Source organism: Equus quagga, chromosome 16 (genome assembly GCF_021613505.1).
Source record: "Equus quagga isolate Etosha38 chromosome 16, UCLA_HA_Equagga_1.0, whole genome shotgun sequence".
NCBI lineage: Eukaryota > Metazoa > Chordata > Mammalia > Perissodactyla > Equidae > Equus > Equus quagga.
This window is the reverse complement of record NC_060282.1, coordinates 1,018,511-1,036,339: the sequence shown is the minus strand read 5'-3', so window position 1 is coordinate 1,036,339 and position 17,829 is coordinate 1,018,511. Positions and strand designations below refer to the sequence as shown.

Below are 17,829 nucleotides of genomic sequence, written 5' to 3'. Positions count from 1 at the left end.
CCTCGCCCCGCCTCGCCCTCAGCCTCTTGGCAGGGGTGGCGGCTGGCAACAGCTGCCCAGGCGCTTACCTTGCTCATCTTGAGCCCGCTGGCGCCCCCTGCGCCAGTGCCACACAGCAGCCAGGGTGACGACATGGCCCACGACCACCAGGGAGGGAAACAGGCTGCCGGAGGGCTCCATGGCTCTGGGGCCGCACGGCTGCAGGCAGGGCAGGCAAAGCCGCCCTTCGGAACCGGCAGCTCGGGGCCTGGCAGCTCCCTCCCTGCCCTGTGTGGAGGGCGGGTGAGGGGGGGGTGTCCCACGACCAGGGACCGCCCCACCTGCGGGGACCGCCCTACCACACTGTCTGCCTAGCGCCCTGGACTAGTCCCGTCCTCTGCACCAACTATGCTCCCGCCTGCTTCCTCTCCCTCCTCCCTCCCAGCAGCTCGGCCACTTGGCGCTCCCCACCCGCCTCCAGCGGGCGCCTAGCTCAGCTGTCCCTGCGCAAAGCTATCACGCTCAAGGTTAGCTGGAGCCTTAACCCCTGCTTACCCACGGCCACACCCGCCAGGAGGAGGGGCCTGCCGCGACGTGGGGCCAAGTGCAGTCCCCCCCAGCAGAGCTGGGGCAGCCTCAGCATGATTCCTCCCCCACTCCGCTGCCCCCACCAGGAAGGGTGACTGAAGTGCCCGAGCACCCCATTCTCCCTCCAACCTCTGGTGACAGCTGCCAGGTGCCGAGGGGGATGCGTGCCAAAGCCCCAGCCCTCGCTGGCCCCCTATGCTTGCAGCTGACCCAACCACACTCAAAAACAAACACCCCCCCCCAAAGTCCCAACGCCCCCCATGGTGGGTGGCGGACAGTGTAAGAGGGAGGGGCTGGAGTGATGGCCTGGGAAGCAGGCTGTAGGCTGTACCCAAGGAAATAAGGACAGAGCCCCTTGCCCTTCAGTCCCCAGCCCCTGGCCCCACTGGGCTCTCACAAGGCTTTCAAAGGCTGCCCCACCTACCCGGCACGATCTTCATTGAGGACAGTGGCAGGAGCCCAGAGGGCAGACAGGGAGTGGGTGCGGGGTGTGGGGAGGGTCACAGGCCCCTCAGAGGCGGCAGCAAGCCCGGCAGTGGCGGCAGCGCGGTGGGAGGAGGGCACGGTGGTGCCGCTGTCAGCAGCAGTGCCTGTGTCCATGGGGGAGGGGAGGGATGGGCAGGGGGCCCAGGGGGATATAAATATCTGAGGAGGGCAAGCAACGCCCGTCATTTGTCCAGACTTAGAACATGACGTGCAAAGCGAGGGCACCCGGGCCCACGGCCTTCGCTCGACTCCAGCCTAGCCGGGCAGCGCCACCCGACACTCACCCCCCAGATTCCCACCGGCGATTCTAATAATAAGGAGCTGCCTCGGAACAAGACCTAGCACTTTCACAGAGAGCTCAGCTCAGGGGCGCCTGTCCCAAGGGGTGTGGACGACGGTGGGGGTGCACTTGGGAAAGGCCACATGGGCAAGAGGGAAACCCTCTCCTCCCAGAGGACCCCTCAACACAACACCTGGCCCCAAGGGATGGGACAGCTCGCTCAAGGTCACACCACCTGCCAGAAACCAAGACAGTCCCAAATCAGGCTGGGCCACGTGAATGCCCACCCCCTGGCCCCCAGGCCACTCCTGGTGCCTCCCCTGGCCCCACCCCAGAACCCCAGCAGCCTCTGGTCTGCAGAAGGCCTGGGGCCAGAAGTCGCCATCAGCAGGCAGGCCCACACCACATCCTGGGCTGACCTGGACCTCAGAGCAACTGGGAAACAGGACATGGAGGTCTCAATCCTGCCCCTCTTCTCCCAGAAGCCTGGACTCTCTCAGGCCCTGGCAGACAGCAGGTTGAGGACTAAATATAAAGATATATATCCCATTTTGTAGTATTTCCTGTGGGTCAAGCACCATCCTATTTTAATGCTCAGAGAACCCTATGAAGGCCTATGCTATTATCACGTTGTACAGACAAGGAAACTGATGCACAGAGAAGGTGAGGAGCTTGCCTGTGGTCACACAAGACTGTGATGTGAGCCCAGGTGGCCTCTCTGGCATGTGTGGTCAGCCTGCAGCAAAGCACAGCAAACCACACTTGGCCTCTGACTGTTGGGGTAGGAGCACCCTGGTCCACGTGGCGAGCCAAGGGGTGACAAGGAGAGGGGTGGGAGGGCCAGGTCCACCCAAGCCTCCTGCTCACCAGCCTCACGCTTCAGAAACTCACTTCTGAAGGAGACTGGCCTGCAGTGGCAGCTCTGGCGGGCTGGGGCGGGGCTAGGGGAAGCCTAGAGGAGCCTGGGGGAGGACTGGCTCCTGGAGGTGAGAGTGCCCCTTGAGGGCAGTGCACAGCTCTCCACACCCCACAGAGACCTGGGACAGGGCCTGCCACTTCCAGATGCCTCCTTCCCACACCAGACACACCCCGGGGCAGCTCTGAGATGACCTGTTCATCCCTGCATCCCTGAGTTGTGACTCCTGGGCAATGCAGGCAGCCCCAGCCCTGCCAGGGCCCCAGCCACAGGCTGCCTGGGAGAGCCCAGCCCAGCTCAACCCAGCCGGAGGCCTTGGTCCCTCCCTCCGGCATGCCCACAGCCCCGTAACCCAGGACCTACCCTACCTTGGACCAGCTGAATCAGTTCCTCCATGCTATACCTGTCCATGGCCACAGAGCGCGGGCCAGAGCACAGGCCAGGCCGCTCCAAAAGGCGGCAGAGGGAAAAGGAAAGGAAGGCAGGAAGGAGGGAAGGGGTGGGAGGGCAGAGGAAGGGCTCGCTCATGCCCTCGCCTCCCCACCCAGCTCTGGGAGCTGTGGCTCCTCCTCATGGCCACCCCTGAGTCAGCGAGCCCAGCAGAGCTGAAGCCCTGTGGACCAACGGGTCAGACCAGCTCGGGGGGTGCGGTGGACCAGCCGGCCCCAAATCTCTGAGCCCTCAGGCACAGCCCACATGGCCCACCAGTCTTCCCTACTGTGCCTGCCCTGCCCAGCGCAGCCCGGCCCACAGGCCCCATCAGTCCTGCACTCCCTACTCCTCCTCGACATCCTCATTCCCTCAGCCCCCACAGCTGGCCCCTTCTTCTGCCCACATCCCCTACAACCAGCTCAATCCCAGCCACCATGGCCTCCAGCCTGGTGACATCTCCTAACTGTGTCCCTGCCTTTGTGTCCCTCATGTCCACACTGTCCCACACAGCCACCACAGGCCCCGGCAAAAGGCAACCTAATCCTGCCACAACCCTGCTTAAAAGACCTGACAGGGTTCTCCTACAGATATCCCCTTGAATGCACAACCCAAATGCAAAGCTAGTGAGTGTCACAAGACAGCTGGAACCACGTGTCCCACGCGGGGTGCCACGTAGCCATAAAAAAGAGCAGGGCAGCTCTGTGTGCTGCCTCCACGTCCCCTGGTCTCCTCCGGGACAAGTGCCGCGCGGGAGGCAAGGTGCACAGCGGGGTGGGGAGAAGCAATGTCCTCGAGGGCCACTTGCTTATGACGGATAAGATGCCTCTGGAACAGATGTGCTGAGAGCATTCGGGAGGGCACCTTTTCTCTATAAACATTTTGGTTCTTTCTGAATTTTGAGGCAGGCGAGGCACTGCTAATGCCCATAAATGAAATTCACATGTAAAAACCCATTCCACCGGCCTTCCACCACAGAAAGTGCACCAAACTCCTCACCACAGCCACAAGCCTTCCCGGATCCTGGCCCTCCCGCCACGCGCAGCCTCCCTGCCTCTGCAGGGCTGCTCTTGGTGGAGTGCAGTCCTCCTCATGGGTCAGGGCTCCGCTCAGGGTGCCTCCTCAGAGGGACCCACCCTGATAGCTCCCAAAGCTGCTTCCCCATTACTTGCTCCTCAGCCAGTTCATCCCCAAATGCTGAGGGCTCCCTGGGCCAGGGGTTCCATGTGGGTCTGGCCGGAAAGTGGCTGAACAAGCTGGCAGATGCCTTCCCACACGACTGAGCAGACCACCAGGGCACAGGGAGGGAGTGGGGCCTCAGGGGTGGGGAACGAGGTGCAGCAGGCACATCTGACTGGCCTGAAGTGTCCACAGCTCCCCAGCAAGGGCTGGAGAGACAGAGGCAGCCCATTTGACCGAGCCCATTCTGGGGACCAGTGCAGTTGGCCCCACACGGTTCTGCCCTCGCTCTTCTGCCAACTGACTGGAGAGGAGCAGGGATGCGGGGAAGGAAGGGGTCTGTGGTTCATTACTTGATAATTTTTAAATCTGAGAAGTCAGTGGTTCTAGCCCCAGCCTGAGTGTGGAGCCATCGTGACCCCTGCAGACAATGACACAGTCCCACACCACACCCAGCACCCAAGGCACCCTGGGCATCCTCCTGGAGCGACAGTAGCCCCCGGTCCCGTGCTTGGCCCTGAGGGAGGAGGAGAGCCCACACCCGCAGGCCCTGACTCAGCCTGGAGCTGGAGCTCATTTCCTGTTGGAAACTCTGAGCTGCCACCAGCGGCTGCGGCTAGGAAGGGAAGACTGAGTCACCTCCGTCAGGGCTGGGGGGTGCCCTCTGCTCTGCCCACTGCAGCCACACCCAATCCTCCCTCCTGGCCCCACTGCCAACTGCCCACCCAGCTGCCCAGCCTGGCCACAGACAAGGAAGGAAGGAGAGAAAAGGAGGGGCTCACCACACCCATGACCCAAGAAGGCGGAGAGGGCTGGTCAGCCAAACCACTGAGGGTGGGCAGGGGCGCCAGCCAGGGGAAGGCCTGGGTAGAAGGCCCCCTGGGCTAGGATCTGGCCACTGGATGCTGGTCAGTGCTGACCAAGCACCCAGCCAAGAACTGTCTCCTTGACACTCTCAGCCCATTGACAAGAGTTGGGGAGGCCACATGACTTGCTCAAGGCCATAGGGAGAGCCCGGAGGCTGCCTCTCTACCCCAGGATGAGCTCCTACAGCGTGGCCCTCTCAGGCCCAACCCAGACCAGGCCAGAACTGGGGCTCCCGCTCAGCACCTTGGGTCTGCACCTGGGTCCCTTGACCCCCATTCACCTGGCAAACTCCTGCCCACTCTGCTGGTCTCACCCCTGGGCCCCTTCCCAGCCCCTTAGAGAACAAGTTCCTCCCTGAATGGTGAGACACAAAGAGTGAAGCAGGGATCAAGCCTGCCTTGTGCTGGGGAACCCAGGCCGCCTCAAGTCAGCACCACTGCCAGTGGGCTCTGAGAGCGCATGTGCGATCCTCAAGCTGCACGGGACACATGTCATCTGTCCACCTGGGTCCTGCCAGCACAGGTGCTTAGGGACAGAGGGATGCTACAGAGAAGGGGCATGGCAAGGGGCCACTGACAACCCCTGGGACAACAGGACCTGTTCCATCCTCTGGGACCCAGCTCCCACCGGGAAGGGTCTGCCTAGACCCTCAGCTGGGCCTAGCACCTGCCACGCCCTGGCCTCTGGCCTGCTGGCAATGCTCCTGCCTAAGTTCTGTTCCACCCCTCCACTGCCGTCAAGCACTCAGTCACAATACAGCATCTGAGCCACAAAACCACAGGGGCAGATGTCACCCCCACTGGACAGACTCAAGGCTCAGACAGGTCAGGCAGTTTGCCTGGGCCACACTGCTGGAGAGTAGGGACAACACCCTACCCCATCCCAGCCCCTCCTCTGCACACCTCCGCCTCATGCAGAGAGGGCCTTGGGGCAGACAGGCCACTGGGACCAGGAGCGGGGGCAGCGAGGGGCTAGGACGAGGGCAGCACTGGGGATGGGGCTAAGCTGGCGTGGGGCAGGGCTGTGCCAACAGCTGCTCCTGCCAGTCCAGGCATTATAAGCCCCACCCCTATCCCCAGGGCGTGCCTGGGGATGGGCTGGCAGCAGCCCACTGGCTCCTCCTTGGCCTATCCACCCCAAGGTCCTCAAGCCAGGAGGAGGAGCCACGTGGGTCCACCACCAGAGCTCCCAGCACCCTCCAGCAGAGAGAGCGCCACCTGCTGGTGTGAGCAAAGCTCCCGCACACGCACTGCCCACCCCAGCCCACCAAGCATTCCCGCCCCCCAGGGCTGGGGCCAGGAGCTAGCTGACCTGTGGCTGGGGCAGGTTCTGGGCCTGGACTCGCCAGGTTTCCAGGGGAGGTGGCGGGCACCACAGGGGCCTCAGGTGCCCCCTGCTCAGGCTCCTTCCGGCGGTAGACCCGCCGGTCCTCACGGGCAGGGTCCTCGGCTGGCAGTGGCCCCCGCTTGGGCGGGCAGCCCAGGGGACCCTGCACAGCCTGCACGTGGGGGGTGCGGCGCGCAGGCATCACCATGGCGACAGGGCGGCGCACGCGCTGCAGAGAGGCGGGCACGATCTCCGGCGGCAGGTGCAGGTACTGGCGCAGGTGGGCAATACCCTCGTTGGTGAGGTACCAGTAAAAGTGGCGCCAGGCGAAGGTCTCCCGCACCAGGCCCCGCGCCCGCAGAGAGGCCATGGCACGCATGACCTGCAGGTTGGTGACGCCGGGCACATGGGGGTGCAGGCTGCGGGGCCGCCGGTCCTTCTTGGCCACCATCACACCCTCACGGAAGAGCACCTCGTAAATGGCCCGCAGCTGGTCCAGCGGCATGAGCATGCCAGCCACCATGGCTGCCGGAGCCGGTGAGGCGAGGGCAGCAGGCGGGGCACAGGCAGGAGGTGCGACGAGGTGCCCTCGGCAACGGCTGTGCCAAGGGCCGGCCCGCAGGGCAGGCAGGCCGCGGCGCTGAGCTCGAGGGCGCGGGCTCCGGGCTGTGGCGGCGCCTGGCTCCCTGGCTCGGTGCGATTCCTGCCGGCACTGCCGCCTGCCCGCGGCCTGCCGAGCCGAGGCTCCCGCCCGCCCTCCGGGACGCCCAGGCCGGCCCCCTCTGACTCAGCAGCACAGGCGGCCCCTCCCACCCACAGCCAGCAGGGCCCCTCACGGAGTGGGGGGCACCTCGCAGTGGCAGCCTCCTCACCGCAGCCCCCCTCCCCTCCCAGGCCCCAGGGCTCCAACGTCAGAAATTACATCAGTTTCTAAACACTTCCTTCAAGGTTCCCAAGCCTAGAGGGCGTCGGGACGAGAGTAGCTATGGACCAGGAATCTAAAAGGGTGGCAGACGGGCAGAAGGGAAGCGGGGAGCAGAGAGGGCAGGAGGGGTCTCAGGCCACGGACCCAACTCAGGATTGTGGTCTCAGGACTTCATGGATTCACAAGGATCTGAAGAGGGGGCTGCTGGGCCATCCGGGCCCCTGGGGCACTTGAGGTCTGAGGGAGGACTAGGACCTGGGGGGCAGGGGTCTGAGGGCAGAGCTGGAAACTTGGGGGGCAGGGGTCTGAGGGCAGAGCTGGGGTCTGGGGGGCAGAGGTCTGAGGGGAGAGCTGGAAACTTGGGGGGCAGGGGTCTGAGGGCAGAGCTGGGGTCTGGGGGGCAGAGGTCTGAGGGGAAAGGGCACAGGCTTTAACACAGGGACAGACCGGCTGCAGGCACCATTGGCTGCTGTCCACCAAACAGGCAAAGGGATAGAGCCCCCACCTCCAAATGTGAGGCCAGAGACAGCGGCCACCCTATTGAACACTTCTGATGCCAGGCCAGATCAAGGCTGGCCTAGGAACAAGGAGTCCTCTGGGAGCCCAAAGCACTCAGAGCAGGGCTCAGGGTGGGGGGCTCCGAGTGGGGCCTCCACCCACCCCTCCCCTCAAGCCAGCTGTCAGGCTAGAAACTCAGCTGCCACAGGGAATCAGTCACCAAGTCCCTGCAGCCCCGTGCCTGTCTCCCCTGCCGCCATGCAGACACCCCACCCTGGGCAGCCTGGGCACCCACGACACCGGGAGAGGGTTAGGGACTGAGTGGAAGGGGGCCCAGGAGCGGGATGGGGGAAGGGGCTGCAGGCTCAACATGGGGGGCTGTGCAGCCTGGCTCGGCCACAGCCACACCCATCAGTCATCCCCAGATCCCCATAACTGAGGTTCCAACCACGGATATCCTGCATCTGCCCCATTCCACCCAATACCCCCTCTCCCACGCTGTGCTGCACCGAGCAACACCCGGAACCGCGTTCTCCCCCTTCCTCGAAGCCGACACACCCATTCCCACCAAGCACAACCCGGGAACAGATCATAAATAGGGCGGGGGTGGGGGATCCCGCGGTGGGAGGCGCCGGCGGGCAGGCGGCCAACAGGCAGCGCGTGGGGGCGGGTTTATGGGGCCGTTGCCATGGCACCTCGGGGGGGGGCCTCCAAACACGGACACACACACACACAAGAGCGCGCGCTAAATCGTGGAGGAGGTGGCGGTGGAAACTCTGAAGGCACAGCCAACTGTTCCCATAGCCCTGCCCGCCAGTTCACTGCGGCACCGCCGTCCCTCCGCCTGTCCCCTACAGCCAGCCAGGCGGGAAGGGGGCCAGCCCACGCGGAGACTGCCTCCGGGAGGGTGGGGCGCCGGCTCAGGGAAGACTCACCGCAGAGGCGGGAGTGGGCAGCGGCCACGCCTCCTCAGCCCAGCAGCGCCTGCAGACCCTCCGCCTACTAGGCTGTGGCTTGAGGAACCAACAGCAGCTGTGGTCCAGACCAGCACTCAGCCAGTAGCCCAGCCTAGCCCTATACCCACAGAGGCTTACTCTCCTGGCCTGTTCTTCAGCCCTCCTGCGCGCCCCCATGCGCACCCTACAGCCCTACGCTCACCTCCTGCGCGCCCCCATGCGCACACTACAGCCCTACACTCACCTCCTGAGCTCCCCGTATGCGCATCCCACAGCCCCCACACTCACCTCCTGCACTTCCCCCACCCCTGTCCACCCCATACATCCAAGCCATCTTTCTGGTACGATGCCCCCACCTAATCCCCAAGCTCCCCAGCAAACCAACTCATGCCCCCCTTCCCAAATGATTCCAAGCCACACTTAAGGCCCCTCAAACACTTGGACCTAACATCTTTCCTCCTCCTACACAGGCATGCATGGGTCTTTGGCCAACCCACTCAGCCCCGGCACTCCCCATGCCGTCCCCTGCAGGAGAGGACAGCAACTTGGGGCTCCGAAGAAAGCGAGCGGAGCACGCTGGGGAATCCCCCTCCCTCCCACCAGCCCGGGTGCCCTCGGGGATGAGAGGAGACGCAGGGAGGAGCCTGGAGCAAGATGTTCCGGCCTGCCTCGCCTGCTCCTGCACACCTCCCCCTGACCCCCCCCCCCCCCCCCCCCCGGATTCCGCGCCCGCGTTGGGGCGCCCCCCCCAGGTCCCAGGGCTGCGAGACTGCCCCTCTCTGCCCTGCCCCCACCCTGCGGGAACCGCAGCCGCAGTTGCTGATTCAGCACCCAGAGGGCCAGGGCGGGCAGGGAGAGCAGGCCCCCTCCCCCCCCCCCCCCCCACTGCAGGCCCCTCCAGGTTTCCAGGCAACCAGTCGGGGCCTCGGGCAGCCCCCAGTCGCCCCACCCCAGAACAAAGAGCCGCAGTGTGGACTTGCCCGGGGCCAGCCCGCCTGGCGCCTCCCCAGTGATTCCCCACGGCACTGCCCGTCCCCTTGCACGCTGGGCTGCTGGGCTGCAGGGCTGCAGGCGGGGCGAGAGGTGGGGGGGGCGGCTCGGCAGAGTCCGGGAGAAGAAAAGGGGCTGACCCGTTACAAAGGCCAGCTCCCACCTCCGCCCCACCCCCGCCGCCCCGCTACCGCAGCCTGCCCCGCCCCCCGACACTCACTGCAGGGCTGCAAGGCTGCAGGGCTTCGGCTGGAGTCGCCCCGCGCTAACCCAGGGCAGACCCCGCACCAGGTGGAGCCTTGGCGGGGCACGGGCCTGGGGTCTCCTGCGGCTCCAGCTCCCCACCCCTAAAGCTGCCCCTGGGACGGCAGACGCTGACCGCTGCCCTGCGGGGGACTGCATCCAGCCAGAGGTCACTGCCTGGTCGGCGTCCCCCGGCTCGGGCCCCTTCCCCGGCCCGCACCTTTGAGGGAGCTGATCTCATGCTGGATGGCTCGTGAGGGGTCCATGTCTCCACCGAGACTGAGGGCGGCGTCGCTGCCGCCACGCAGAGTCCAGCCCCGCACCGCACTGCCCAGGCCAGAGCCGCAGCCTGGGGGAGGAGCCGGGAGGCCTGGGGCGGGGCTTGCCGGCCCGGGGCGGGGCTTCGGCTGATCGATGCACCCGGCAAGGCTGCCCCGGCTGTGGCGGCGGCGGCGCATGCTCCCGGCTTTGCACCGCCCCCACCTTCCTGGCGCCTGACCCTGCGAACTCCAGCCGGACTGCCAGGCCACCGGGCTGGAACCAGGCGCGTGGGCCTGCCCACCCCATCCCACCATCTCCAGGCCTCCGGCGCTCGCCACTCTCAGAGTGCTCTCCGGGCTGCTCGTGCACGTGGCTCCCCTGGCGTCGAAGCCAGGGCCATTCACTTCTTACTGGAGACACCCACCGGTCTGGGCCTCCACCGACCTCCCCAGCCAGCATCCTGGGTGCGGAGGGAAGGCGGATCCCACGAGGGCAGGGGCTGGAGGCCTGCCCGCGGTTGTGCCCCAGGACTCTGGACCAGGCCCTTCACCACAAGGATTCACTTCCCCACCTCCCATGCCCCAGGGGTTCTGCCCCTGCCCCCCCTTCAAGCCTCATGCCCTCCTCCACCCACAAGCTCCTCTGAGCCACCTCACCCCGTCCTACAACTCAAACTGCCAGCTATGCCTGACTCCCAAGATGATGTGTCCAGTGGGGCTCTAACCTGCACCCCATCTTCTGCCTCTCGCACTCAGCAAATGCCGTCAGAAGTTGTCTTGGGATACTCTTGTCTTCCCATCCCTGTGAGTGTACCACCATCTACCACCCAGTGGCTCAGGCCTACCCCCCAGGGTCATCACCTCCCATGGCCAGCCCCACAAGTCCTCACGGCTCCACCCTCCAATCCATCCACTTGTCAGCATCTCCACTGCCTCCTGAGCCCATTGGGCGGCAGGCAGGCCAGGACGAGCTTCCCAGGGCCAGAGCAGCCTCACTTCCTTCCATGAGGCGGATCCAGGTGTGTGTGGCAGAGAGTGTCCCCCCAAGTGCTCGCTCCCTCGCAGCCCCTGCTCCTCTGAGCACCTAAACAGCCTCCACCAACCACCCATCAGAACCCACACCAGACTTGTCAAAGTGGCCGGCTTCATGTACGCTTCCAAAAGATTCAAGAGATTTCTTACCGGCCGGCAATAACTAGTTAGAAAAACATAACAGAAAAACCCTTCATTAGGAATGCAAGATATAAGCTACTCTGGAATTAGATAAATAAAAATCAGTCAGAACTTAAGTGCAGAAAGCCTCACATGCACAAAGAAAGAGACGGGCCCATGGAGAGACTCCTGCTCCCAAATGCAGAGGCCCAACGTCAGAACCATTGCCCCCAAGTCAACCGATGCATTTAGATTAACTGCACTTCCGATCAACGCCCCCGCTGGCCCCACTCAATGACTCTGTTAATAATTGCCTCCTTTACCCACTTGCATAATTTTATATCAGATTGGCGAGGTTCTGCTGTTTGTTTGAAACTATAACACTGGGTGCTGGGCAGGTGGAGGGAGCAATCCCTCTCAGGCATGGCTGGGGGACATCAGCTCTCCCTCCTAGCTTGTCCCCTCCCACCCACAGAGAGGGTATGAGAATCACTGTTGGCCTCCTATTTATTCCTCTGGAACTCCTTTATGGAAAATCAAGCAAATACCAACCCGATTCTTGGTTTTCCAACCCTTTTAACACAAAAAGCGACATCTGACCCTTGCTTTTCGGTCACCCCACACCTGGCTGGTCTCCCGTGTCTGCCCATCTGCCTGCCCGTGGAGCACACCGGCCCCTCCTCCAGTGAGAGCCAGCACTGAGCAGGTCCCAGGATGCTGTTCCCATCTTCCGCTCTTACACGCACACTGCGGTTTTAGATCTGATAGCCACTTTCACTGGCCTGCTTCCCACAGCTTCACCAACACAATCCAGAAATCCAGGTTTTTGGATTTTTGCCAGTCCGACAGGTGAAAAATGGTATCTTGGTGTAGATAAAGCTTGAATTTTGCATACTATTTGACCCAGAAATTCTATTTCTAACAATAGTCATAGACACGCACATTGATCCAGCTACAAAGCTGTTCACTGCAGCAGTTTCCAATACCAATAAACAAAACAAAAATAGCCTTAATGTTCTATGAGAGTGGATTAGTTTAAACATGATATAGTTACCACAGAAAGGAATACTATATTGTAAATTAATGTCACAAAAAGATGTTGTAACATTAAGTAAAAAGTTACATGTATTTAAAATACTTCATAACATTGTTACAAAAATTATAAATAAATTATACTATAAAACACCGTGTACATTTTTTTAAAACAAGAAGCACAAAACAAAAAGACACAGAAGTTTTACAGTTCAACAACCGCCAGAAAGGGCGACTTGAGGGGAGGGTGGCGAATGAATGGTGACCCCCAAAACGATATGTTCACAGCTGAAGCCCTGGTATTTGTGACTGCGACCTTATTTGGAAATAGGGTCTTTGCAGACATAATTCGGTTAAGGATCTCGAGATGCGATCATCCTGGATTATCCAGGTGGGCCCTAAATCTAATGACAAGTGTCCTTATAAGAGACAGAAGAAGAGAGACACACAAAAGAGAAGCCACCTGAAGATGAGGACAGATTGGAGTGACGCCACCACAAACCAAGGAATGCCAGTAGCCACCAGAAGCTGGAAGAGGCAAGGAAGGTTCTTCTCTGGAGCCTTCAGAGAAAGGCCAATGCCTTAACTTTGGACTTCTGGCCTCCAGAACTGTGAGAGAACAGCTTTCTGCTTTTGTAGACCACCTGTTTGGGGTAATTTGTTATGGCAGACACGGGAAACTAATAAAGATTCTGTTACCAGACGTGAGGTGCTACTATAATAAATACCTAAAAGTGTGGAACTGGCTTTGGAATTGGGTAATGGAAAGAGGCTGGAGAATTTTGAGCTGCCTGATAGAAAAAGCCTCGATTGCCTTGAACAGACTATTGGTAGAAATATGGATATTAAAGATGTGGCTGGTGAGGATGTAGAAGGAAACGAGGAACACATTACTGGAAACCGGGGGAAAGGTGATCCTTATTAAATAGGCAGAAAACTTAGCTGAACTGTGTTCTAGTGTGGAGTGGAAAGGAAAACTTGTAAGTGATCAACTTGGATCTTTAGCTGAGGAGATTTCCAAGCAAAGTGTAGAAGACATGACCTAGTTTCTTCTTCCTGCTTACAGTAAAGTGCATGCGGAAAGACAAATTGTGGAAGGAACTGTTAAGCAAAAAAGGAACTAGCACTGGTGATCCGGGAAATTCACAGTCTATACAGATTGCAGAGCATGCTACTGTTGGGTGACTCACTGTTAGGAAAGCGTGCTCTGGAGAGAAAGGCAAGGGTGTGAGGGACAACCTTCTGCTGCAGAGATTACACGTCCGACTCATAGGTCCACTCAACTATCCCAGCAGAAGCCAGGAACAGAGAGGGGTCATCCATAAAAGATCTATGGAGCATCCTCCTGTCTAAAGGCACGGACCCCATGACATACATCTGAGACCCACAAGGTTTATGAGAATGTCGTGTCAGCAGGAACACTGCCAGCTTGGACTGAAGAGGACAGAGGCAGGCCAGATGAAGGAAGGCTGTTGGAATTCTGGGATCCTATAGGCAAGAAATGGGGCAGTAGAGCTTCAAACCTATGCTACCCTTCAAGAAAAAGGAAAAGTTACTCTAAACACAGAGCCTTGGGCCCAGAGGCTGGGGCCGTGGGCAGAGGCTGGCAGAGCCAGAAGTGCAGAGAGTAGAGCATCAAGCCACAGAGGAATGTTCTTGGGGCTTCAAACCTAATGGAATTTGCCCTGCTGGATTTCAAACTTGCTTGAGACTGAGGATCTCTTTCTTTCTTTCTCTGTCTCCCTTTTGGAATGGCAATGTCTATTCCATGCCCATCCCACTATTATATTTTGGAAGTATACCACTGGCTTTCTACTTTCACAAGTCCACAGCTGGGGAGGAATTTTGCCCCAGGGTGGCCCATACTCAGAGTCTCACCTATACCTAATTTAGGCAACTTAGATGAAACTTGGAACTTCTGAGCGGATGACATTCAGATGATATTTTAGACTTGGAGTTGATGCTGTAATGGATGGAGACTTTGGGGGATGTTGGGATGGGTCAAATGCATTTTGCACGTGACAAACATGAATTTTAGAGGGCCAGAGGGCAGACCACAGTGGGTTGAATGGTAGACCCAAAAATATATGTCTACCTCCAAACCCCTAGAATCCATGAATGTTACTTTATTTGGAAAAAGAGGCTTTCCAGTCATAATTAAGTTAAAAATCTGGAGATAAGATCCTGGATTACTCAGGGAGGCCCCAAATCTAACAACAAGCGTCCTTACAAGAGACAGAAGAGAAGACACAGGGGAGAAGGCCATGTTGAAGATGGAGGTAGATACTGGAGTGACGCAGCCAACAAGCTAAGGAATGCCAACAGCCACCGGAAGCCAGGAGAGGCAGGAAAAGAACCTGCCCTCAGGCCTCAGAGGGAGTGCCACCCTGCTGACACCTTGACCTTGGACGTCTGGCCTCCAGAACTGTGAGAGAATAAATTTCTGTTGTTTCAGGGCCATTCAGATTGTGGCAATTTGTTACGGCAGCCACAGGAACCTCTTACCCAGGGTGTTCTTTGGGGTCGTTTACTCCGTAAACAACCATGAGGTCCTGTGGTAATAATAACAGTGAAGCTCAGTTGTGTCTCTTGAGGCTTAATCCTGTGCCTGTCCTGTGAGCTTCCCCTTCAGCTATTCATTTAATAATAAAGGAGAAAAAAGATACATGTCAAAAGCTCAAAACACACACCCATTTGAAAACCAAAAAAGAACGGAATAAAGTTTCTAGAAGCCACAGGCCCAGAGACACCTGCTGCGGACACCTCTTTCTGGCTTTCGCCAGCTGCCTCACCTCTGCACTCTACGGTCCGAGCTTCCAGCCCCCCAACCTGCCTCCTGTGGAGGGCCTCCCCGACCCGCGCTGTCTCAGACACCACTGCTGCCCCAGCCCACCTGACCCACCAGCCTGCCTAAGATCTCCCAGACTCCAGACCCGCCACACCAGATATCCTTCTAGGGCCTTCCTTCCCTGCAGCATTGGCCCTGGATCTGCCCCCACCCCAGGAACCAGAGTGGGCAGCAGAATGCTCTACTCCCCATCCTCTTCTTGGTCCCAGATCCTCTTTGCACAATAAAGGTCCCTGCCAAGGGCTGACCACCCAGCTGGGACAACACTTGTGCAGCTAAACCGTGACCCAAGCTCCACAGAGGAGAGGAAGGGAGGGAGGGAGAAGAGGAGCAAACCTGCAGGCTAGTGTCCCAAGTCTTCCATGTGGGCACCTTGCTCCCATCACCTGGGAAGGAGTTCCTGACTCCTCCTCCACCCGGTCCACCATCACCCTAGGCCACCATGAGATGACCCAGCCCATGCCCCCTCATGGGTCCCCGACCTCACCACCCATGGGTCCACCAGGCACCCAGAGCACCAGCTCTCCAAGCCCTGCATCTCCTTGCTCTGGTCATTGACCTTGGCCCCATGCCACGAAGGGTGTAGGCACCTGGCGCCCCACCTGCATCATACCTTCCTGGCCTCCTTGAGTCCATTCTCAAGGTGCCCAGATCCTGGTCTCTCTGCTGTCAGCTCCCCTCAGGCTTTACTGGGGAAACTGAGGCCAGGGGGCACCATCACCCCCACCTTCCCATCCCCTTGGAGCCCATCCTAGGGAGATCTCCACCCCTCTGAACCATAGGGCCCTTAGTGACAAGGGGCAATCACAATCTGCACAGAAGCTAGGCAAATGAGAAAGGTCACCCAGCAGGTGGCAATGCCCACACCCCCATGGGATGGCCACAGATGTCCCTCTGGGCCAAGGCCGCCCCTTCCCCAAGGACCTCAGGCCAGTGTTCTGCCAAGGCTGCGCTCTACAGACAGCACCGTGCCTCCAGGTCAGCACTCCACTCCAGAGGGTGCCCTCCCTCCTACATAGCCTCCCACCTCTCTTCTCACCCCCTACCCACCCCTCAGCACCTCCAGTCTGACCACTCCCCCAACCAAGTCTTACCAAGGTCGCTGATGTCCCTTATCACCAAGGATCAGGCACTTTTCAGGCCTCGTCGTGCTCAAGACCTCTTGCCCAGGCAGCCTTCTCACTCCTTCCCATTCACTGGGCCACCAGGACCTGGCGGTATGGCTCTGCCTCTGCCCCCGCCCCCTGCTCGGCTTCCCGGCTGCACTCGGCTGAGATCACAGGCCTCTCTCTTCCTAGTGAGGGCCCTGAAGCCTGGTCTCTCCCAGCTCAGTTTGGCATTTTCCAGCATCCCAGCATCTCCACATGTGTATCGGTCTCAGTCATCTCCAACTGATACACTCAAAGGCTAAACTCCTACTCCTCCACCTTCCCCGTTGCAGAAATGCTGCTCCATCCGCACGCTCGCTGCTCTCCGCCTCCACTGCCACCGCCCCACCACCAGGCCTCTCCTGGAAGACTTCTCTGGGGGCACCTGAGGAGTCTCCATGCCAGTCAGGATTCCCACAGAGGTCTGGCTCGGGGTCTACTTGTCCCTGCCACCCATCCGCTCATTTTCAAGCCACACTTGCCACATAACAGAGGTGCAGCAGGTCACGGGCCCTGCCCTGAGTGTGGCAGGAGAGGAGATCTTTAAAATCCTCTTTATCATCCACTGACCATGTCTAGAGCCCGAGCATGACACCCTAGTCTCCCACAGAGTTCAGCCCAAACGAATTCCAGACGGATTAAAGATGAAGAAATTATAAAACAATAACATGACCCAGAGCCGGAAGAAATTCTCAGCAAATGTTCTTATCAAGGAAGGCTGTTCGAAGCATGACATAAAAGCCAGATGTCAGAAAACACTGGTGAATTCTAAAAGTTGATATGGCTAAAGACACCATAGAATTAAACGACAAGCCATCAAAACTTGCGCATGGGTGAGATGTCAGGAGAACAGCTAGGAGCCCAAGGGGACTGTGAAGAGGCTGAAAGCTATGTCATGATCTGGCGCTGGTCACAAGGCAGCTCTGAAATTTGGCTCCACTGCCTATGTATAATTTGTACACTTTTCTGTAGAATGTTCCACTTCAATAAAAGGTTTACTTTAAAAAGTAACAAACTGAGAGAAAAATTTGAAACATTTCTAACAGATAAGGAAGTTAATATTCATAATATGTAAAGAGCTCTTATAATTCAAAAAGAAACAAAATACGTTATCGAGAAATAAACAATGCTTTTGAATAGGCAATTCATAAAAGAAAAATGCAAATAGTAACTATGAAATGATGCTTACTATAATTAATAATCAAAGAAAGCAAATTAAAACAAATTAGAACTTTCTCATCAATCAATCGGCAAAGGGTTGGAAAACTAGTCTACCTTGTATCCACGGGGCTCATCTACACCAGAGAGCAATTTGAAAATACAATCATTTTTGTGATAAGCTCAAATGTCTATGTACAGGGACCAGGTAAATAAATTGTGGTACTTTGATGAACTGGAATATTTACTACCCATTAAAAAGCATGAGGGTGCAAAGACCATTCAATGGGGAAAGAATAATCTTTTCAACCATAATCAAAATAGTGCTGAGACCACTGGATATCCACCTTCAAAGGATGAAGTTAGACTGTACCTCAGGCCATACCCAAAAATTAATTCAAAATAGATCAAAGACCTAAATGTAAGAGTTTAAGCTACAAAACTCTTGGAAGAAAACACAGGCGTAAATCTTCATGACTTTAGAAGAGGCAATAGCTTCTTAGACATGACACCAAAAACATAAGCAACCAAGAAAAAAATAGATAAATTGGACTCACCATAATCAAAAA

The 17,829-nt window shown here is 58.5% G+C and overlaps 1 protein-coding gene across 14 annotated transcripts in view; it reads right to left on the bottom strand.

Annotated features, from left to right (window-relative positions):
- The window catches only part of PLEC (plectin), a 54,260-nt gene that overhangs the window by 29,807 nt on the left and 6,624 nt on the right, over positions 1–17,829 (bottom strand). For 2 of the 14 annotated variants that reach the window (XM_046641951.1, XM_046641952.1), the window contains exon 1: positions 9,883–10,135. The exons of 4 other annotated variants lie outside the window; for them this stretch is intronic. In XM_046641951.1, coding sequence (XP_046497907.1) covers positions 9,883–10,120 — 238 coding nt within the window. In that variant the 5' untranslated portion in view covers positions 10,121–10,135. Of the gene's footprint in view, positions 1–68; positions 375–991; positions 1,138–2,617; positions 2,676–6,035; positions 6,811–9,882; positions 10,136–17,829 lie in introns of those variants that run through there. 8 more of the 14 variants (XM_046641948.1, XM_046641949.1, XM_046641955.1 and 5 more) reach the window with 4 other exon arrangements.